The sequence below is a fragment of the Cottoperca gobio genome, chromosome 15 (assembly GCF_900634415.1).
Source record: "Cottoperca gobio chromosome 15, fCotGob3.1, whole genome shotgun sequence".
Classification (NCBI taxonomy): Eukaryota; Metazoa; Chordata; class Actinopteri; order Perciformes; family Bovichtidae; genus Cottoperca; species Cottoperca gobio.
Window position 1 is genome coordinate 7,773,748 of NC_041369.1, and position 23,053 is coordinate 7,796,800.

A 23,053-nucleotide genomic window follows, 5' to 3' on the forward strand; every position below is an offset into this window, starting at 1 on the left:
AATGCCATGAATTCTCCATCTAACTTGATCACATATAGTTTTGCGTGAATCCTTGGCCTATCAGGACAACATAAGTAGGTGAGAGTTCTGAAGAAAAATGATGCCAGTGCTATAAAAATTGTCTCCTATCCCCTAACTGAGCCCCTGCAGTCATTCCTTCTCTCCACATATAGAGTAAAGAATCAAAGCTTCCAAGAAAAATACATTCTCCTAAAAAGCACTGAGTGCTTAGTAAAGACAGCACAATAATTTCCGCCCATATCAGCTACTAAGAAAAGGAAATTTAGGAGGAATGTGCAGCTCAATGATTTTTTCCAACTTAGAAAAAGAAAACAAAGTCATCTTATCTCTCAGTCTGCCATGCTCCATACGTAACACCCAAAGTCAGAGATTAGGACAAGAGTCTATTTTTCCATCTTTTATTTTGCAAATGTGGCATGAACACTTGCAAAAGAACATCTTAAAGTTGGTCCAGTAGAAAAAGACAAAAAAACACTTGAATGATTTAATACTTTGTTTTTCAGCTTTCAATTCTGTCAAGTAAATTTGGAGTCTATATTTTGTTGAAGTGAGGGAGCGGATTGCTAGTATTCCAAAATCTTTTTCTGTCAATCATATATAAATATCCAGAAATCAGTCTCGTTTCCTAAAGCAAAGCTAAGAAAGAGTAAAATGACTGGATAGAAATGGCATCAACATCTACATAAGAAAGGGATTAGCTGACTATAAAATGTACAGTTTTTAAAAATTTAACTTAATATTCACATTCATATATAAAACTTACAAAACCTGGATCTTTCAAACCCACTAAAAATAGCTTTTTCTGTTACTGCTGAAAGATCATTTTAAATTACCATAAATTTCATGGATTATTTATGTATTATTAGCATCATTAATGTCATCATTTCTGCCATGTTCTTTTTTTTACAGACTTTTTTGATTCATTTCAAAAAACATAAGTCAATAAATTAACATGCTACCTCAGTCCCTGAAAGCCAATACTCAATTGTGTTACTGAGTCAGAGTAAAACAGGTGTTTGTGTATATTAAAGTGTGTATCCTTGACTGTATGTGTGAGTGTGTGTGTGTGAAGAGAAATATAGGACACATAACCTGTTAGAATACCTGCCTCAAAACTCAAAGTAGGGTGGGGAGGGTTGGGGTTATTTCGGAGTCCATACCAAAAATAATTCATTGTAAATATATAATATATATTTATACATTTTTGAATATATTTACAAATATACCCAGCACTATACATTATACTGTGTATTTTTTTTATCTCCAGTATAACTGGGAAGGTTTATCAGGAGAACTGTAAAAGAAATGCATCAATATTACAAAATAAACAGGAGAGCAGTTTCTATATGAGCTCTCTTTCTATTCCTCTGTTTTGTTAGTTGAAGCTCTGTCTCTCAGTCCTTTTCCTATTCGTCAGACTCTTCTAGTCCCTTGTTTTTTTTAAAGTTCATATCAGTCCATACATTCCTCCAGGAGCAAATAACAGTCTTGGAATGCCAGCCACTGGAATGGGTTCACCAAACAAGTAACGTCATCGATTGTAAAAACCTCCGGGCACAAACATGAGAACCGCACTGAGAAGTCTGTGTGTTTATATGAAGGAAGAGGAAGAGGAGGAGGGTCCCCAAGGAACGTCAATTCATTCAGTCAGTATAAAACCACTTCTGTAGGGTCCCTGTCCTCTCCTTTAAGACCTCATGTGAGCTCTTAGTGTTGTGTGTACATGGCAGTATTGGTGTGTGACAGCAGCGCTGCCACCAGCCCAGTCCCATCTGGGTCCATTAGTCCAACAGGAGCCAGAGGGGTGATGGGGGGGCAGGAGGTTAGGAGGATTTCGGAGAGGATTTCGGAGAGGGTGTCTGCGCTACGTGTGTTTTGCGACGTCAAGGGGTAAGATTTGTGTAGAGAGGGTGGGTGGGGCTCATGTTTTGACGTTTCCATTGATGTGCTGGTACTTGGGGAGGCAGGGCTCATCCGGTAAGGGATCGTGGGAAAACACAGAGTCGTCACCGGAGGAGCAGGAGCTGCGAGTGTCGGGGAAGCTGGGGGAATACTGCTCTGCTGGGGCGCACAGGTCTAGATACTCCTGTAGACAGACGGGAAAGAGAGGGTTAAGAGAGATGATTTACACTCAGACACAAGCTGATACGTTACAAAAAGGAAAAGACGCTTTGAGAGGAGTGGGAGGCAAAAGACCCAGTGCAAACAGGAGAACATAAATATAGTGCTGAACCCCAGTCAACAAGACCAGGGACTTTCCAGAGCAGAGTGAGAGAGTATCACCTTCATCAAGATATTTATCTAAACCATACCAAATCACCCTGGAAGGGTTTATGGAACAGAACAGAACAAATAATCTTAAACTGAATACTGTATGAAAATATTGGCAAGAATAATAGGTAGTAAATTGAATGTTGGACTGCTGGATAATCCAGCGGAGCTTGAAGATAGCAGGGTCGGCCTAGTCGCGGTTTTGGTCCACTAGAAATGTTTTCATGTGGTTGGGAGTTTGGGGAAAAGAGGATACGTTTAGACAACTTGGGCAGGGATGTGGCACTTTACAGCATCCCATCAGTTCAATCCAAACAAATCTGACATCTGAAACATCCAAAATAAACACTGTAAAATGGCTAGAAACACGAAGCTGGCAGAACACAATGCTCACCCCAAACATTTAAATAAAAGGGAGATGAAAACCCCAAGGAATCCTGTTAAAAATGTGTGATTCGGCCCTGTTCTGTGAAGTTGTTTTGGACGTTGCATGTCGGCTGAGGCCCCCTTTTTACCCCCCTCCTGCTTGTCTTTCATGGCTGGTATTGGGTCTAGTTGTGAGGAGGAAGAGTTCTTGGGGTTTTTTAGAAAATGAGCGCTGGCTTCCATTTTCCCAGCTCAACACGAGAAGGCTCACATTACTAAAGACCTCCACATCTGCCAGCGGTTTGGGGCAGAGGGAAAGAAGAAGGGGGAAAAAGGCAAGAAAAGAGCACTTTATTACATTTCAAAAGTTCAAACTCAAAGTTGGGCTTTTTTGGCATAAATTCACGAAGTTCCAGCTCCAAGAGCAGACGACTCTTGACAGCTTTCCATCGACGGCCTCTTTTCAGGTCTGCACTCGGATATCACATAAGACAAGAAGGGGAATGGAAAGAAACGCAGGCTATTGTAGGGAGCGAGGCATGAATGTGATGATTGGGCAACTTCACTGATCGTAGCGGCCATGTTGGGCCTGGATCAAATCATCAGGCCATTTTTTCGGTCACCATTTAGGCCTTATGTCAGCAACGTGGCTGCTAATGCTCCTAAAGCTTTCAGCCACATTCCGCTGAACCCTGCATGCACTGGAAAGAGCGTGATTTACTTTGGACTGAGAAACATGTTACTGTGTGAAGGAATGTATCATATTATTTTATTTCATTGTTATGAAATACTGGTCTCTTATTTGCCAGGAAATCTTAGGGTTTGTGTAGCATGATTTCTGACCACCCCGAATCCGGGAACTTTATGGAATGTGCGTGAAGAGAATTGAGAGAGCTGCACTCGCCTCGTTGGTGTTGAGCGTGAGGATGCGATCCAGATCCTCTACTAGCTGCTTGAAGGTGGGTCTGTGGGATGAGATGGCATGCCAGCAGTCTTTCATCATCATGTACCTGAGAGAGAAAACAACACAGTAACAGTTTACTCAAGAGGAGAGTGGATTAAGGGAGAGAGAACAGAGTGATTCAGGGAAGTGTTGCAGGCCTGTCCAAACTCATGCTGTGCCACTCCTCAACTTCCTTGTATTCAAGTTTGCTGAATGATTTATGCTTCTGGACTCAGGTCTCCATGTCAAAGAATAAATCAAAACAGGAGGTAGTCTCTGACACTAACTCATTTTGAGATTTGAAATGTATTTCAGTCTGCCATTAAGACACTTTTGATGGCTTGCTGCTGATCACAAACATGCCTCACAGTGTTTATTTCTTATTTTGTGTCATGCACTGCTATTGTGTCTGTCTCTACTTTGTTCTCCATCAACCCTCTCAGTGTGGCACAGTAACAGAGCCGTGCCATTGTCCGCTGACTGCAGAGCACTAATTGTGAATGAGGACACTGATAGCAGCCAGACACAGCTGTGCAGAGGCCCGACAGAGTGGACACAGAGCTCGGGAGTCACGGATCTGACAGAGACTGGGATGGCATTGGAGTCTGGGTGTAAGAGGTATTGTGTATTCGGGTGACTGTGTGCTTAGGGTGGATGTACATTTGGAAGAAAAAAGCTAAACTAAGACCCTTACAGCTCATTGGTGCAATTTCCAGGCTTGTCCATGCGATGTCCCTCTTTGAGCAACTTGAAGAGCTCTTCAACTGGGATGCCAGGGTAGGGGGAGCCCCCTAGGGTGAAGATCTCCCACATCAGCACCCCAAATGACCAGCTGGTGAGACAGAAAAACACAGATATACATTACAAATATAGTCAAAAATGACAGCGAAACAGCATCTGTAATAGTCTTCAAAGGGCTCCCAATCATTCATTTCGCCAAGGAGGTTATGGTTTCAGTTTGGTTTGTTTTCCAGTTTGTCAGCAGGATTTACGTAAAAACGTCTGGCCTGATTTGTATGAAACTTGGCGAAAGGGTGAAGCATGGGTGAAGGAAGAACCTAACACATATCACAGGGCTGATACACAAATTCACTTTTGTTATAGATAGGGCATTTGGCCATGGCAGAGTTCTGCACCCTCAGAGTTCAGATCTACTTTTAAATAGTGTTAAGGCCCAATTAGTTTTACTCTCCTTTAACCTACAGATCATACACATAGAGTCACTTGGAAGAAAAAAGTTTGGAAGCAACTTTAACAGTGGTGTCAATGCCCTCTTTCTGCCGTCCGGTGGCTTGTGGCGCGAACTCGCTCCCAGTGCCACTCTGGCGCTGATCTCAATGTTGGCTTTTGTGCCCTGCTGGCCAGTCACACAGGCTGCCATTGTTCAGTCACACCACACCAAAACAAACAGTGGACCACCCACAGCAGATAAAAGAGGAGGGAGAGGCCCAGAGATGGCCAGTGAATACTAACTATTAACTACTTCCTCATCCTCGTGTCCTGGTCGTTATATATCAGTGATTCCACTGATGCCGCTGATTTCCATCACTGCCACGCTGCATGTTTATATTAAGAGTGTGGATCTACAGTGTCTCAAATGAATCCTTCTTGTACTGACAGCATGCTTGATTCACAGCGGTATTATAACACGTAGATGCACTTAAAAACTGGCCATGTTAGTGGTCCGACCAGGCAAGAAGGCATGGACAGGCAGGTCGGGCGTTTATCAGCTCCTCCATCTGTTTACACAGCCAGCCCTGGGTCTATCACTGCGTTGTATCTCTCCACTTGTTGACACACTCATCTCTCCTTTCCATTCTACTTTGTAACCGTCTGTCAGCGCATGTCAACCTGTTGCTCTGGGCAGTGCAGCCGCAGCCAACCTTAACTCACCAAATAAACATGCAAACCAACATGCTGCGGGTCAATTTAACTGACCTGGCGTTCGGCCTTACTAGAGCATTTAAAGAAGGTTGTTCAGTGAAGCTTCTTTCAACACAAGTTCATTTCATAAATCAGATCCTTCTTATCCTTTGAATATTTACACAGGGTTGTCTATGCTTTTATTTTTTCTCTTCTTAAATACTACAATGCACAGGTACCAAAATGCTGCCACTAGGATTATCGCTGGAAAACCATAACATGTTAATCCAATTCTAGCCTTTAGCCTTTATTGTTGACGTTTAAAACATTACTAACTACTTATGAGCCTGTTTGCCTTCTTAGATCAGCTGATAGTGGCCTCCTGAGCATTCTTAGAGCCAAACTGGTGACTAAGGGTGAACAGGCTTTTGCAGTCCAGTCCCCCAAACTCTGATTAGGTTTGCTAAATCTATCACTGCTTTTAAATCTCTTCTTAAAACAGCATTTTATCTATATTTTATTTTATTGTATTTTTTCAGTGTGAAGCAGTCTGTATCGTTGTTAAGTAAATGTGCTTGTGCTATACAAAGTTTTTATTATTATTATTAGAGTGCACTGTTTATCCAGACATGAATTGATGTATAAGCTACTGATCAGTATAAAAGTGACTCTGTATTAGTAGGGTTCTTATTCTGGAATCGCATTTAAATGTCATCACGTTTATATCTGAAGCAATTAGGTTGTACAATCTTAATATCGACGGAGAGCAACATGAATACAAATGTCAGAAAACCAGTCAATATATGTACATACGTCAGTGAATCTGATGGAAATGGTATAGGAGCTAGCTAGCTAAAGGAATGTTGGGGGGGGGGGGGGGGGTCCCCTGGGCCCATTTGTCAAAACAGCAAAGGGCGAGATTCATTGGAATTCATGTATTCATTTAATATGATGTCATGTATGGATCGCCTGCACTCCTGGTGATGTTTGAGTGTGAGCCCACAGAACTCTACCCCCCCAACCCCTCTCCTCATCTTCCTTCTACCTTCATGCGCTATGGGAAAAGGCCAATTACTAAAAGTGAGTGATGAAACGTAATTAGCAGTGAGCTGATAGAAAGGACTACAGTAGGCACTTGATGACTACACCTCCCCATTCGGCCCCCTGTACTCTCCCGGTTTATTGATTGGTGCTGCGCCATGGAACATGAAGGGCATGGATGTGTGTGTACACATATTATTTATGTGCACACACACATGTACACAAACAAACATGGACTGTAGAAAGATCCTCTATCCAAGCGCTTAACTGGATGAGTGCTGTGTTTAGTGTGCTACTGGTGTGTGACTCATAGACACGCACTCAGAATCTCCTTTCCCAAGGGTCAGCATGCAAGGCATTTATCTAATTGCCACATACACTTTCTGCCGCCAGTGTCTGGAGCAGAAACTTCAAACAACGCTGTCAGAACGCATGAGACTCAAACACAAAAAAGAGAGGGACGCTCTTCCTTTGTTCTGTTTTTAGAATGAGTACTCTTGAACTTAAAAAAAAGAGAGAAAGAGAGACAGAGACGGGTCAGTCAGCAATTCACATACCAGATGAATGAAAATAAGAACGGCGGGGAGGAGGGGGAGATTATTTTGATCGTGGAACGGCTCCAAAGCGATGAGCCACATGTTCAAAGTGTTGCTGAATGAGAAGAGGAGAGTGAAGAGAGGATGGCAGGGGGTTAAAGGAGGAGGATGAGGCCCGCATTGGAGGAGCTGCAGCATTGTTGACATGTGTGGAGGCCCAAAAGGAGGGGAGACTTCGGAGTTGAGCCGGAGCAGAGAGGGGTGAGTCGGTGGGGGAGGAGGCGATGGTGGGCTCCAGGCTCCTTCCAGGGCCCTTTGAAGCCAGTCAGATTAGTAACACGGCATTGGCTACAAGTCTAGCGTGAAATCCTCACTTTTGCCACAGACCGGCCAGTGCTGACCCCCTATAGGCAGCCGCCCCCCCACCTAACACTCACCAGTGCTGCACCAAAACACCTCACACACTCCCTGAAAAACAACCCTCTGAATCTGACTAGAGGCTACAGGCAAACATTTGGGCTTCAAATTAAATCTTTAAAAAAGATCTATCAGCGCTACAATGGTGAATGTGCTCTTGGACGGGTAGATACATGGTGGGCTAGTATATAAATAAATAAAACTTAAGGTAATTAAAAAATATGTTTACATAAGCATGCTTATGAATATGGACATTTGCTAAAAAATCATTTATATCGCTAAATTGGAGCATTTAATTTTGAGGATACTACGACCAACCTGGCACTTCATACTCGCGTTAGCTTGGCTCCGGTCGACTCGTTTCACCATATGCTAGTTACCACGTCTTTCTACAGACGTAAAATGGATCGATTTCTTATTAAAGAGTTGCACACCAGGTGGACAGAAACAAAGCGTGACTAACGAGGAACATTAAGATTTGTCTTTGGAGCATCAAACCACAGCGGAATCGAGAGGAAGATGCTGGAGATGTGGTTTGCGGACAGACAACAGCTGCTCTCGTTAAAAAAAGAAAGGTACGAGCCATACAAGACGAGCAAAGGAAATTTCAAGAAAAGTGGACAGAGGAATTTGTATTTGTCCTCCACGAGTCGAATCCTTCGTGCTTAATGTGCAAACAGACCCGCTCTGGTTTCAAGAGAAGTCATTTGTAGCGAAATTTCTAAACGACGCATCCAAAATTCTTCTTCTGTACAACAAAGGCTCGTACACAGGACAACTAATACAGCTGAACGATTAACTGAGGCATCTTTTCAGATTGCATGGATTTTGGCTCTGGGCAAAAAAACCTTCTCAGACTCAAACATTGTGAAACTGCTTTTTGGCTTCGGCAGAAATATTGTTTGCAGAGTTTGACAACATCATCCCAGTATTAAGATAATCCTGCTTTTATTGAATGTATTGGTTGGCTGCATTGCATATTTTATGTTCTGGGTGGGATGACAGATTAATAAGCAGACAGGCTTTTTATGACTGGATATAGCTTTTCATACTTTGCCACAAAAGTGGCTCTCCTATTGACTTTGTCCTATCAATGTGGCTCTCATCTAAAAAATAGTGAAGACCACTTCTCCAGACCATTGTTGTCTGCGTTTCAACCATAGATTAGACAAATTAGTCTGATGATTTATGAAAAAGTGACGGCTGTTTCGCAGGTTGTTTTTCCAACTACTATAAACTGACCACATAGTGGGAATCTAAAAGGTTACTTTTTCACCTGAAAACATATTGAACCTTAACTAATTGACGGGTTTTTAGCTTGGTTAAAAATCTCACATGACTGACGGCCGAGGCGGTCTCAAGGCATCCCATCAGCTGCTCTTAGGTGCACAAATGACGTTTGATTCCGTCCTGTGAATCACAAGTACTCGACCAATCAGAAATGTTCAGTGGTGTACTTCTCCTCTACCAGGGACTTTATAATGTCCCTGGAACATAATTTAGACCTTGGCCCCTGTAGACGCAAAGAGTTCCTCAAAAGGTTCATAGTACAAGGAGAAAGTTCCTGTGGTTGAAAAGGTGATATAAAACAGTTTGTTATATACTTACACATCACTCTGGTGTGTGTAGACCCGGTCAAACAGCGCTTCTGGAGCCATCCATTTTACCGGGAGGCGACCCTGAGAACACAAACAGGTGAGAGGTCAAACTAAATCTACACACAACCCATCCCTGGATTTATTCATTTCTGGCCTGATAAGCATGTTTGAATTCATTCACCGCTGCGAGATCTCATTACTCCTGGAGAGGCCGATACGCGAAAGCAGCCTGGGGAATACGGCACTAGAGCGAGTGTCTGGGAGGAGGATTTCCCAGGGGAACGTTTACATTGTTAAAGCAATAGAGCTGATAAACAGGGTCACAGATAAAGGAGAGTTTATCTCTGTGTGCTATTAAAACACTGACTGGGAAGCTAAGCATAGCTGACAAGGCGGTCTTGGTCAATATCTGTGTGGTGGGCTAACGGCAAGAATAATCTCATCAGACACTCTAAATTACAAAAAGGAGGAATAAAACTGTTTAGCTGCTGTAAATACTAAGCTAACTACTATTTAAAAAAATGCAGAAATAAATAGGAACAATAATATATAAAACATGTTTTTGTAGGTTTTCATTTATTTCATAAAGACTCTTTGAGCACAATATAGAATAATACTAATACAACAGTTATGTTTCTCTCATATTGAAGAAAAAATGAGAAATAAAACAAATGTCTCACTACAATGATGGCTCTGTCTCGATTAGTTTAACGCAAGGGATCATCATTGTCGCTGCTGTCATTGTCCTAATCATCATTACCATCGTCATCATCGCATTTTGTTGTTGTTGTTGTCTGCTAGTTCTCTGCATGCGATAAAACGCCGTCCATGCATACTTAATGAGGATGTGCAGGCAATGCTGCTCTGCGGTGGGAAAGAAAGACACCACTGGGCCACTATGGAAATGTCAATTATCTTTAAGCTGCTCCCCTCTCACTCTGTCTCTCTTTTTTGGCTAATTGTATAAGTGTCTTTGGGACTAAAGGAACAAGAGACTGAGGGATAAACAAGGCAGAGTCTCCAGAAGCACTACATTCACAGGCTGCCTGGGAACCTGCCGCTTCTGCCAAGACAGCAGCGGAGGGGATGAGTGGAATTGAAAGATGAGGGAATTAGAGAAAAGAGAGAAGACGAGTGGACTAATCTCACACTGCGGCTCTCAAAAACATTCCACTTCACTCTCAATGTGTGGCGCGCAGGTCGGGGACTCACATTGGTCGTCTTTTTATAGTAGTCGATGTTATGGACGTCCCTGGCTAGGCCGAAGTCGGCGATCTTCATGACGTTGCTCTCTGTGACCAGGACGTTCCTGGCAGCCAGGTCTCTGTGTATACACTGGGATGGAGAGAGTGAGAAATGAGAGAGGGAGGAAAAGAGGGGAGGTCACAGAGTGGAACAAGTGAGGGAAAGAGAAGAATAAGACAGTTACCTCACTGCATAAATAAATCAACTCTGAAAACAGGTGAATACCTCATTTAAAACGGTGTTAAGATGTGTGTGGTGCGTGTAATCGTCCAGAAATCTCCTGCACAGAGGTGCTACTGACATGACGCCACAATGACTGCACCAACATGTCTGGATAAGTAAGGATTCCTCACATACTTTAGCACATGTATGGTCGAGCTTGTTTCTGTGCATCAGCGCATGCGTGCAAGCATGTACGTGTGTGTGTGTGTGTGTGTGTGTGTGTACGTGTGTGTGTGTGTGTGTGTACGTGTGTGTGTGTGTGGTGTGTGTGTGTGTGTGTGTGTGTGTGTGTGTGTGTGTGTGTGTGAGAGACAGTACGCTCTGTCACATTCCAACAGTGAGAGGGAGCGTGAGGCTGTGTTTGGCCCAACATGGCCGTACCCCCATTGTGAAAACCTCGCAGTTCTTCCACACAGAGGGGCTTTTGTCGTGGAATGAGAGACAATGCAGGGATTGGGCAGGGGGTCAGTGTTTTTAGGAGACAAAATTCCCATAGTGACGCACAAGCAAGCTTCCCTACGTAAAACCTTCATGGTACTGGCACTGAGAACTGCAGATGCAGCCAGCAGGGAACTGTTGTGAGAACATGACATTGTGTGTGTTTGTGTGTGTGTCCTTGCCTTCTGTGATGCTAGGTACTCCATGCCCCGTGCCACCTGATAAGTGCAGGAGACCAGATCTTTGAAAGTAAGCTGTTCGTCGGAGACACGGGCGATGTCATAGGAGTACTCCATGCCGGGCGGTCGGCGGGCTCGGAGGTACTCCCTCAGGTTGCCTTTGGAGGCGTACTCCACTATCACATAGAGGGGGCCTGCAGCAGAGGAAAGACCCACATTACCTCTTGAACATAAATGATTCCCTTTGAGAGAAAATGACACTGAATAACATTCTGAGAGAATTTTTAATGGTACATGTTAAAACTTTAAATTTGGTGATGGAGACATTTCTGTTCAAAAAAACGTTTTCTGTCTGGAAAACGCCTTCCACTTTGCCAGACTGTCCAGTGCTGCATCCCAGCATTTGAGTATATTTCCAAAACTCTAATTTAATTCAGCATCATTTTCAGCAGGGACTGAAAAGATGTGCTTGACTGTGAAAATGGGCATAATTGCAAGTGAACTAGAGCTGCAATGATTAGTCAATCAACAGGAAAATAGTCACTTACTTTTAGTCATTTTTCATGTAACAATGTCAGAAAGTGTTTTTCCAGCCTCTAAAATATGGAGATGTACGGCTTTTCTCTTTTTTATATCATATTAAACTAAATATCTTTAGTTCTGGACTGACAAAATAAGACATTTAAACACATCACCTTGGCTTTGAGAACTGAGGTGGACATTTTTGACTATTTTCTGACATTTTATAGACTAAACCATTAATCAGGAAAATAATCGGCAGATTAATCATTGAAAAAGAATCGTTAGTTGCAGCTCTAAAGTGGACCTGCATATTATTTATTTTTCATTTTTCACAAAATCATGGCTCCACTGATCTTCACAAGTAGCTTTGAGAGAGAAAAAGTGAGTGCTCAGCTTTATCCACACTTCACATCTAATTAAAATCCAACCTCATCATATCAAATTCAAATGGCTTCTAACTCCCTCGGCCTCGTCTGATGTGGTCTGATGACACATTTGATGAATTTGTTTGAAGTACGCAGCAACCTTTTCGTACAGCCTTACACACTGGTCACTGAATACTATACCAACACATGGTACAATGTTCAGTGTATTACTTGTGGGGAAAAAACATCTGCGTATTCCCTTCTTAAGCTTTATGATGTGATATGTTGTGCACAGCCCTACTCACCTTCTTGTGTACATGCCCCCAAAAGATTAATGATGTTCTTATGTTTGCCAATCATCTTCATCATTTCCATCTCTGACACCAGGTCAGACAGGTCTTTCTCAGTGGCGTCATCTAAGAACAGAAGAACTGGGATTGAAGGTTGTCATGGGAAACTCAGCAAAACAAACAGTTTAGACCTGCCTTCCCTTAACTCCTTAGCTCAGTATCTGCCCTGTGAGACAACACCTTGTTTTGTAGGTGCTTCTGATTAAGTGCGGCTGACAGACAATGTGGGCTAAAGTTACAGCAGCAAGGGACGCTCCTCACACAGACTACAGAGGCCTCCTTTCAGTGCCAGGAGGAGGAATTAAAGACGTTCAATCTGGATTCATTATCTGCTGCAGAGGCTCCTTTTTCATGGGACTGATTGAGCCAGGTATCCAGACAGTCAGAATGGCATTGCCTGCATTCCTCTACACCATTACCTTACCTGGACTCCTTCTAAAGAGCAGATTTTCATTGTCAAGGTTGTTCCAATAGCCTGCTGCTGTACCTGATCTAACCGCCCCCCTTAACCCCAAACCAACCCTCCCGCTGCTTTTATTACTCATAGCAGTGCTGCTAGTGTGACTTGCCTCTTTGTGTGGGTGCTGACTGAGCTCCAGCCAGCTGCTGCTCTGGGGTCAGGTATGTGACCGCCCCTAACCCTTACCTACACAACCCTGTCTTTCCTTAGCCTTCACTCAGCAACCACCAATAACAAATAATAATGACAGCCCCAGGCTCCGCCTGTACCTTTGCTGAACCCTCACTGGAGCATAAATCACTTATAAAATGCACTCAGGTTGCCCACAAGACATAATGAAGCAGTGTACGTCTTATCCCAGTGGTTGACTTCAAGTACAAGTCAGACTACCATTACAACTTCACTGTGATTGTGTGGCAGCAGGAGACCAATTTACCTTTCAGCATCTTCACAGCGACAGTTACAGCATCCTTGGATTTGTCCTTATCGATGCCCAGGGCCTCTGCCATCACGACTTGGCCAAAGCAGCCTTCACCGAGGGGCTTGCCTAGGGTCAACCTGAAGCCACCGGACAGCAAACACAGAGAGGGGGAACAAGAAAAACAAGACAAGAAGCTGTTTAGACTCTGGAACTAAAACTGAAGCTCATCAACTTGGCCTGACTGTGGCATCGATTCACTCCCTGTTCAGAAATAAACAGGTTGGATAGAGCGAGAGAGGCATTGAAACCAGGCACCAAGCCAGTTTCTCAACCTCACCCTGTGTGTTTTTTACTAGATCACTCTCTCTGTTTCGATCAGATTGTGTCCGTGTGAGTGCTTTATTGGCGTGGTGACTGCAGCCCGTGCCAGGGCAGTAGGTAGGAAGGCAGACATGGCAACGATAATCACCTGATAAAGCCAGGGAGAGCCACTCATTTGTAAACTGTTTACCCTGCCTTGGCATGTTCCAATATACACTCTTTACAAGTGATTAGACAGGGCTTAGCTTAGCCCTGACACATTAGCCTGTGACGGATGGAATGCTGGCTTTGTTTTGCCACACAGGTGGGCCTGACTACAATAGCAAATGGATATTTAAGTACTATTTTATTGTAAATGTGTCATAATAAGTGGTGTGTTAAACTGTATGTCCAAACTATATTACACTGATTCATATAAGGGCTGCACAATTAATCAAATATTAATACAGTGCAATAAAAAGTCATATAGAATGTAATAATTTGGCCCTAAAATCAATGAATAATCTTGATAAATACAATAAAATATAATTTTTGCCATTAATTGTGCAGCCCTAATTCATATAGTGAGTTAATTATATTCTCCCACACATGCTCTTTCACAGCTATCCATGAGAGGCACAGCACCTATCTGACCCCTGAACTACCAGTGTAGCTTGTGTTTTTCCATTTGATTGACAGGTGTAGCCCCACCCCTAAAGCCCAGTGTCCTGGCTATGTAAACACTCACACTGCATGCTGCAAAGCCCAGGGCCTGAGGCCGGCGCCCTGCCGTAGTAACACAATCCCCTATCTGTCCACACACTCGCCACGCTCAATGGCAACCATTCTGTCCATCCAGCCACACATAATCAATGTTATTTTTCCTCCACGCAAACCGTAAACGTTAGCATTCCTCAGCGTTTTGCAATCCCAACATGATCCCTCAGGCGCTGGGATGACAGGCGAGGAATAAAGGCCATAACAGAGAGGAGCACAGAGGTTTATTCAGCCTAGACAAAACATCCCATTTGGTGGATTGCATCAATCAAAATCAAAACTTTTCCTCTAGAATGCCGTTCTGCACGCACACAAGAGAGTCAAGACTTACATCAGAAATCGTTTTGTTCACCTATGAGTGATGGTAGAATTTATGATCCAGGCAAGCTTTTACAGATTTTTTACAACCATTTCAACAAGAGACAGGCCTTCGTGTTTATGGTTTGGGATTTTCCCTTTTCCCTCAAGTGGGTATTAAACTACTCTAACCTTTGCCGTCCTATTAAATCCACCCTAAAGCTTATCACTGGCCGCTGCAACCGTGACAAATCTAAACCTCGGCAGTGCTAATTCCTCCGGTATGAGACTGAGCAAACCCTCCTAGCCCAAACATGCAGATGAAAGCTGCGAGAGCTAACCAGTAATTAGCACCGCTTCATTCCTTACCATCAAAAGCATGTGTGTGACTGTGTGTGAGTGAGAGTGTGACACAGCAGCAGCAGTTGCAATGATGAGGCATGGGGCAGGGTTCCAAGTTCAGGTCCTTTTACTACAGCACCAACGGTAGCCTTTATCTCAGACACCACAAGCATTAATCAGCAGTTAGTGATATTAACTGCTCTCTATCAGTGTCTTCAACTCGAACAATAGCTGATCATTTAGCAGGCCAGACGCAATTACACAGATGAAGTAATCTTTATGTTATTGGCTACTGTAATGTGCCCTGTTAGAGAAAAGATAGTTGTATTGGGATTGAGGATGACTACAAAAGGATTAGTGTAGTGCTGGAAGTTGTTATGCATACTGTCAAACAGGCACTGTATGCAGGCCTTGAATCCTGAGTGTGTTAATATGAATAGTTAAAGTTAAGTTAAAGCCTTTTATTGTCATTATACAAAAAGTACAACGAGATTCAGAGTGCCATTCTGTCTCAGTGTGAAAAAAAATACCCCTTTCAGATAAGTATCAATGCAAAGTAGATCCGCATTTTAACAGCTTTTTAATGCTTTATGCAGGGGCTGAATCCGATTTACATAATTATGTATTTTGCATTTTGTAAAATGGTAAAACTTGCAATTAGGACGAGGTCATAATTACTATTTTCGACGCAAAACATCAATCTTCATGAGAACTGAAACCAGCAGAATCACTAAATCTTATTTCTTTAAAAAACATCTGCCATATAGTTTCCTCCAGCGAGGAGGTTATGTTTTCAATGTGGTTTGTTTCTTTGATGGTTTGAGTGTCAGCAGGATGACAGAAAAACTAGAGGCCCGATTTTCATGAAACTTGGTGGAAGTACGCAGATCCCAATCGCTAGGCGGATACACGCATTATCTTTCACTTATGGAAAGTGCCCTTCTTGTTTCTGATGCAAAACAACTGGACGTCACAGGATAAGGCAGCAGGAGATCATATACATAAGAAAGCGGCAGCCCTCACCTGTCTCGGGAAAACTCCCAGCGTGGATCCTCGGGAAGGTCATACTCAGGGATAGGGTCATCGTGCGCAGAGCTCCGCCGTGTTGTGATGCGTACCAGCGGCGTACTGGAGTTCATGGAAGAGCCCGAGTCTGCGGACACCTAGAGGAGTAGAAAGATTGGCTAATCACCGGAGTCTGGGTTCATAGGTCAGACTAAGCTCTAAGGCATCACTAGAGGAGTCAGAGAAAATGTCCATATGCTTGATTGACTGAGGGAGTTTAAATAACCAGGAATGTTGGTAAGTATGGCACATTAATATTAATATATCCTTGATTTCCACGGTTAATGCTTTAGCGTTACAGTAAAGTCTGTCTCGAGAAGAAGTTAAGCAACAACAGTAATTGTGATGAATGCGTGTGGATCCTTCAGCTTCGCCGCTGTCACCGGGGCTCATCTCTCCGCCCTAACCTTACCTTGACACAGGAATCAGGCTCTCCGCAGAATGTAATCCAACACTTTTTGTACCTTTTGGAGTGTACCTTTTTTGGTTTCCCTTGAGGGAAAAGCGTGGCTCACACAGAGAAAAAAAAAAACTCTGGCTGCAGTTTCAGGCAGCAGTGCTAACTTGCTCAGAAATGCAAGCCCTCTAAATGAGGCTGGAGGTAGATTGTATAAATACCACAACAGTATATACTATAGAGTGTGGATTTTTTGTATAAAAAAGAAGTAATAAATATTTAATATTGAAAAAAATATTAGCCTTGAATCTATTTATGTAAATTATCTAAAGTTTGTTGTCTGACATTGTATTTTTGCAGTGTGTGTTTTTCTCCTCTAGGGGTGTTAAATGCCATTAGAACTCTTTATCTACTTTCTGTTACCTGGCGGCGCAGAGGGATCTGCTTGCTCAGTTTGTGCACTGCCGGTTGGCCCCCAAAGTCGGGTTTCTTTGCGGTGTTCCTCATGCGGCACACCACCACGATGCCCACCATGCAGGCGATGAGGAAGACGCCCGCGCAGTATATCGCGATCTCCACATAGTCTGGGGAAAGGGCCCCTGGGGATTTCTCAAGGGCTGAGAAAAAATAAAGGGTGAGCAGTGAGACAGAGGTCAGGGGAAGAAAGTTAGAGGAAGACACACAGACACACACACACACACACACACACACACACGTATAGGTGACAGACAGGCACATTCTTCATTTGAATAGACACACATGGGTATCAGACGGGCAAACACAGAGACAGATATTCTGGAGATGACTCATGCATAAATGTAATCACCATCGGCAGGCAAACTAAACAGAAATGATTTTGTACAATCCCTCTCTCGCTCTTCTTCTCTGTATACGAGCGTGCCTACTTTTTTTTTTTTTTTTAACCTAACAGGCAGGGCTTAACAGTCTCAACAGATTTTAAATCTTGACTCACAACCAGGCCTCCATATGTCTGCATGCTGTGCTAATGTTGGAGACACGCGAGCACAAACACAAACGCACACCCACGGGTGACGGAACAATACGCGCTTCACTTCAGATCGCAAACAAGGGACAGCGGTGTCCTTCGCGATTGTATGTGGCCTGAACTTCCTGTTGAGGAAATGGGCTGAGTTTGTGTGTGTGCTGTAGAAATGGACTGTTCCATAATGCATAGCCCTCCAGACCACAATCAAGGCTCTTGTGCAGCACGGCCAACCAACTGAGCAGCCAGCTGGAGGTGAAGCTACATCTAGGAACCTTTCTCCTGTCTGCCTTGTATCTGCTGGTCCAAATACACAGACAGACCCACACAGAAGCCACAGCCTCGAAGGCGCCATCAGTGCAGATAGAGCGAATCAAGAGCAATAAATATTACATATTAGTCCCACAGGAAATAGCTCGCCTGTGATCATTACGCTGTATTGTTTACAGACAAAATAAAACTGTTGTCTGCTTACGACATTAGGGGAGGGTTGATAAATGCTTGATTTAATGCCCAGCCTGCTTTCAGTGACAACTTGAGCAGAAAAATGTGTCTGCTTAGCCTGGAGTGAACTTGTGCAGATACTGACACTAAGTTTTATGTATTTGATCCTTGCCTATGCATAATTACAGACTAGACATACAGCAACGGACAAAAATAGGATAAAACAAGGTGATAAATGAGCGACCCACAAACTGACAGACATTCACACGCATGAGTCATTCACTGTGTAGAAGCAGAGAGGTTTGGCCCTGATAATTGAGAAAGTCAAGTCAACTTGGAGCGAGTGTTGAGCTTTACCTTTCGATTTTTATTTCAAGGAGAAATAAGGATCTTAAAAGAAGCCAATTATCAGAGCCAGGCAAGAGGTGGGGGACATTTTGAGGCGTAAAAAGAAACGCTTTATTTGGCATGCAGAACAAAAATGTGGCACTGAAAGAGTTTTCCCAAGGTACAGGGGAGAGATAGAAGGAAAAGAGAAGGCGGGCGACAAACCCTCCCCTCCTTTTGGAGTCCGGAGACACTCGAGCTGCTCTGGGAGCTCCACTTCCTCAGAGTTATAATAAGTCGTCTGCAAACTACCCCCTTATCTGCTATGAGCTTTCAACAGCTCGCCAATCCAGATAATATTATAGAATATATGCTCCCTGCTCTTACGTTACATTGTGTTGGATGTTAACCATGCTGGTTCATCGCAGTAATCTAATATTTGAGCTGCGTGCCTCGGACTCCGGGGGGAGGACTTGTCTTCCATAGAGGTCATTGAAATGACATAATCAGAAAGGCTAAGAGACAGAAAAGAAAGGACAGCATGAGAGTGTATATACCTGGAAGCACCGTCAACCAAGCAGTGTGATAGGAGATCCCAATAGAATTACCCGCCAAGCACGTATACTCCCCAGCATCTTCATATGTTACATTGGGCAAGTAGAGAACTTCTATCTCCTTATCCGTGGTGTTAACACCTGCGGTCTGGGGAGAAGGAGAAGAGGAGGAAGAGGAGAAAGAGGAAAAAGGGGGGACGTGGAGAAGAAGAAAGAGAGACGAACATAAGAGCAGAGGGGGATCAGAGAGCGGAAATGGGGAGGACAAGTCACAGAGAAAGACGGGGGAGAACAGAGAGAGAGAGAGAAAAAAATGAGACCCAAAACACCAAGAGAGAAATAAGAGCAGCTGGATGGCGTCCATCGTTGAGGTCCCATCTAGAGCAAAGGATGTTGGGAGATTCCATGGGTAAGGGAAGACACAGATAGAGCCCACCAAAACATGAGAAAATAGAACCAATACACCAAAAATAAAAACCCAAAAAGGCTCCCATCACCAACTCAACCTGCTAATAGAAGCCAGTCTAATCCACACATTGGACTGGACACATGCAACAACTAAAACAAACACAGAGAGCATGGAGAGCACTGCACTGCAACACTGTACACCATCTTGACACAGCTTGCAAGAGAGAGAATGTGAAAGTGAGATGCTAGCTGTGACAATTTCAGTGTCTAGGTATGCAGGACCAACCAGTGCTTCCATGGCTGCACCAGTCTCAACAGTGGAGGGAGCAGCTGAAACACAAGGGTGTACCATTAGGAGAGAGAAGGTATGTGAGACCCAGGAGCACCAAGAGACCACCAGCAGGACCACCACAGCACAGCAGGTCAGGGACGAAGCCCAGGAAACCACACCGGGGGTGGGGGGAGGGAGGGTAGTTGGGGTCAGGTCTCGAAGGTTACCTGGGACGACAGTCAGCCAGCCCGACTGGTTGGCCTCGCCTATATAATTGGAGACTTTACAGATATACTCCCCAGCATCGTCCTCGGTCACGTTGGTGAGGGTGAGCATCTCCACATCAGAGCTGTTAATGCCTGAACGCTGCAATCCACACACACATACTTTGACATGTAAAATACCAAAATGTAGAATGAATCAAGCAAACATCATGACTACAGCTACTGTATTTCTGGAATCACCAACAAGAGCCAGCATGGAGAAGACCTATCAGTTTAATTATGGAGGAAATGTAACGATTAGTTTCTTATGTGACTTTTCATCCGAAGAACCTGCAACCACTGGCAAAACAGTAATGATAAAAAAAGAGATAAGGACTCTAATCAAAGGAATACAATCTAAAAGAGGAAGTGCAGCAATGTACCTTTAACACTCGAACATAAGGGTGTCCGTCGGGGCCGTAGTGACTGCCGTTCTGAGTGATGTGTTTCAGCCACTGGATGTGAGGTTGGGCGTCGCTGTAGACCTTGCAGACAAAGCGAGCGTCCTCCCCTAAGTGTACAGTAGTGTTGGCCGGGAGACCAGCCTGGAGAATCGGCCGGTGAGGGGACCGTTCTGTTCAGAGGGAGGTAAATGTAACTTTTAGGCGGCTGGTTTACAACTTAAAGGACACATATAATGTTCATTTTCAGGTTCATACTTGCATTTTGAGTTTCTACATGTTTACATGCTTTAATGTTCAAAAAACCCTTTATTTTTCTCATCCTGTCGTCTGAATGTACCTGTATTTTCCCTCTGTCTGAAACGCTCCATTTGAGCTCCTGTCTCTTTAAGCCTCCTTCCCGAAAATCAAAAAACGTTTTACAATATGGGACCTTTAAACGGATATGTCGACTAACAGGGAAGTGTCTCAAAAACTTGCCATTTCCCTTTAAGAATCATATAGTCTAGTTTATTTTTGCAAAAGCAGAATTTCACGTACTGCAAGTGTGAAAGTTTCCCAGCAACCCTGACAAGTAAAATCCTTACTGTGCTTCCTCTCTCTTATCTCACAAGCATTTAGAGATTTTACACAAAACAAAAAGGCACGGAGGCATTTATCACTAAAAGATTAAGCACTCAGGTAGAGGAGGACTTCCATGAAGTAGAGTGTATATATTGAAAACTATGTGCCAGTCTTGGAAAGCGAAACACCTTCAGAGCACCCCAGCTATCTGCATTCTTTTACAAGCAAACATTTGGCCTGCAAATCCAAACCGAGCGAGACCTGTTGAACAATGCCCCCTTTCAAAACACTACCCGGCCTTCACAACTACACTAAGGAGCCCACCAACCCCCACACTGACAGCAACCACCCGCTGCCACCAAACACACACACACACACACACACACACACACACACACACACACAGAAAATGACATCACTACGCCTGGTGCGCTGCAGTGCCTTTCCAAAACAAAGCTTTAAGGTAAGTGCAGTGAATACGTTTGTTTGAGTGTGTGTGTGTGTGTGTGTGTGTGTGTGTGTGTGTGTGTGTGTGTGTGTGTGTGTGTGTGTGTGTGTGTGTGTGTGTGTAAAGTCGGGGGTGGGTCAGGGGGGGATGGTAAGAGGGTGAGGCTTTATAAGGAGGGCTAAAAAAGGGAGAGCAGGGTGAGTGAAGGGAGGCAAAGGGATCAACAGATGGAGAGTGCAGAAACTAGGAGGCAGAGACTTCTTCCATATGTCTGTCTGCCTGCTCCATCTTTCTGAAATCTGTCAGAACAGATGATTCCCACCCCTCCTCCCCCCCCCACCCCATCTCCCTCCTCCTTCCTGCACATTCCTAGGGCTCCCCTTGTTTATTGTCTCTCTCTTTCTTCTCCCCCCCCCCCCTTTTCTCTCCTCCTCCATCTTTCACATGCCTCCTCACCCTCTCGATCTTTCCCGAGCAGAGAGAGGTGATGGACAGAACAGAATACTTTCTGCAGAAAACACATGTAGACGTGTAGACGTTCATTCTAACTTTCATTATAGCTGATCTAAATGTTAGCTGGAGCATTTAGAGCTGTGTAACCGACAACTCAGACCAAATGACTGAATGGGCGTGTGGGGCGATAAAATAGGCCACATCATGGTTCTGGAGAAACCCCAAAACAATAAAAGTTTGTGGAGCAGTTTTTGCTTAAATTAGACAAAGGGATATCGTGTGAGTGGTGAATGTTTGTGAGCAGAGAAGCTTCTTTATGGCCCATCAACCTCACACAAGAAAGCTACACTAGGACGGTGAAATGAGAAAATAGTAAAAGAAAGATTTGAAAAAACTTGTTGTTCTCTCTATCTGCAGCATGAAATGAGGGAATGGCGACAGAAAAAGCGAAGGTGTTTTTGCCTGTATCCAGTGTATGTATGTAGCAAAGTACATTCACTCAAGTAGTACACTTATTCTAAACTCCACTTTTTACTCTGCTACGTATATCTGACTGCTAGAGATATTTTCAGTTCTTACATTTTTTATATAAAAAATATGCATTTTATATATTCAATCAGTGGTTCCCAATCATTTTGGTTTGTGACTCCTTTAAACTTATCAGATGGTTTCAATAACTTCAGTGTTCAAAGAGGTCAAATTATCAAATGTTTCACCAAAAAGCAAATATTGAGGGAAACTCCAAAAACTGAAAACAGATTTGAGTGTCAGTGTCTTTGTTTTTGTTTCTTTCCTCTCCCATTAATCATCTCACAAACCTTCAGATATATTTTGTATCCCTTTGCGGGGGCCCGACCACTGGGTTGGGAACCACTACACTAAAGCTGCTAACTGTGTATTAAGTTCTAGCTACAAAATGCTGCTTACACACTGATGTATAAGTAATAACATAATAATTTCATATAGAACAATTAGTCACAGGGGACATTATACTGCAGAACGAGTACTTTTACTTTGATATTTTAAGTAAGTTTGCTGATGATACTTCTGTACTTATAACAGAGTATTATTACATAATTGTAATTATATTTTTGTATGATTAATATGTAGTGACCCGTTTCAAAACTGAATCCATTTATCAGTTATGTCATTAGTGGGGAGAGATTTGATGGCAGCGGCAGTGGGTTAGAGGCAGAAAGAAGCGTGAGGAGACGGACCAGGGGCATTCCATGGTGTGCCATGCGAGACCGGTGAACTCTGGGTAACCTGGCGGCTTGGCACAAGGGGCCCTAAGGGTCAGGGCGGGGTACAGGCACAGGCACAGGCATAGGAAGAAAGAGCGACATGGCACAGGATGGCATGGAGCTAACAACAGCTCTGATTGAAAGAGCTGTTTTGACTCCTCATTTGTGTCTACTTGTCATGTGTGTCTGCTTGCGGATGTCCCACTGCAGCCCTTTCTCCAGAGGGAGGCCAGTTTG

The 23,053-nt window shown here is 43.6% G+C and overlaps 1 protein-coding gene across 5 annotated transcripts in view; it reads right to left on the reverse strand.

Annotated features, from left to right (window-relative positions):
- Window positions 1–405: 405 nt before the first annotated feature.
- Window positions 406–23,053, reverse strand: part of fgfr2 (fibroblast growth factor receptor 2) — a 41,358-nt gene continuing 18,710 nt past the window's right edge. The window contains exons 7-18 of one of the 5 annotated variants that reach the window (XM_029449174.1): window positions 20,090–20,280; window positions 18,768–18,912; window positions 16,860–17,053; window positions 15,998–16,137; window positions 13,274–13,395; window positions 12,333–12,443; window positions 11,144–11,334; window positions 10,269–10,391; window positions 9,067–9,137; window positions 4,296–4,433; window positions 3,563–3,668; window positions 406–2,107 (exon numbers count right to left, since the gene is read on the reverse strand). In XM_029449174.1, coding sequence (XP_029305034.1) covers window positions 1,943–2,107; window positions 3,563–3,668; window positions 4,296–4,433; window positions 9,067–9,137; window positions 10,269–10,391; window positions 11,144–11,334; window positions 12,333–12,443; window positions 13,274–13,395; window positions 15,998–16,137; window positions 16,860–17,053; window positions 18,768–18,912; window positions 20,090–20,280 — 1,697 coding nt within the window. In that variant the 3' untranslated portion in view covers window positions 406–1,942. Of the gene's footprint in view, window positions 2,108–3,562; window positions 3,669–4,295; window positions 4,434–9,066; window positions 9,138–10,268; window positions 10,392–11,143; window positions 11,335–12,332; window positions 12,459–13,273; window positions 13,396–15,997; window positions 16,138–16,853; window positions 17,054–18,767; window positions 18,913–19,670; window positions 19,810–20,089; window positions 20,281–23,053 lie in introns of all 5 variants that reach the window. The other 4 variants (XM_029449172.1, XM_029449173.1, XM_029449171.1 and 1 more) reach the window with 4 other exon arrangements.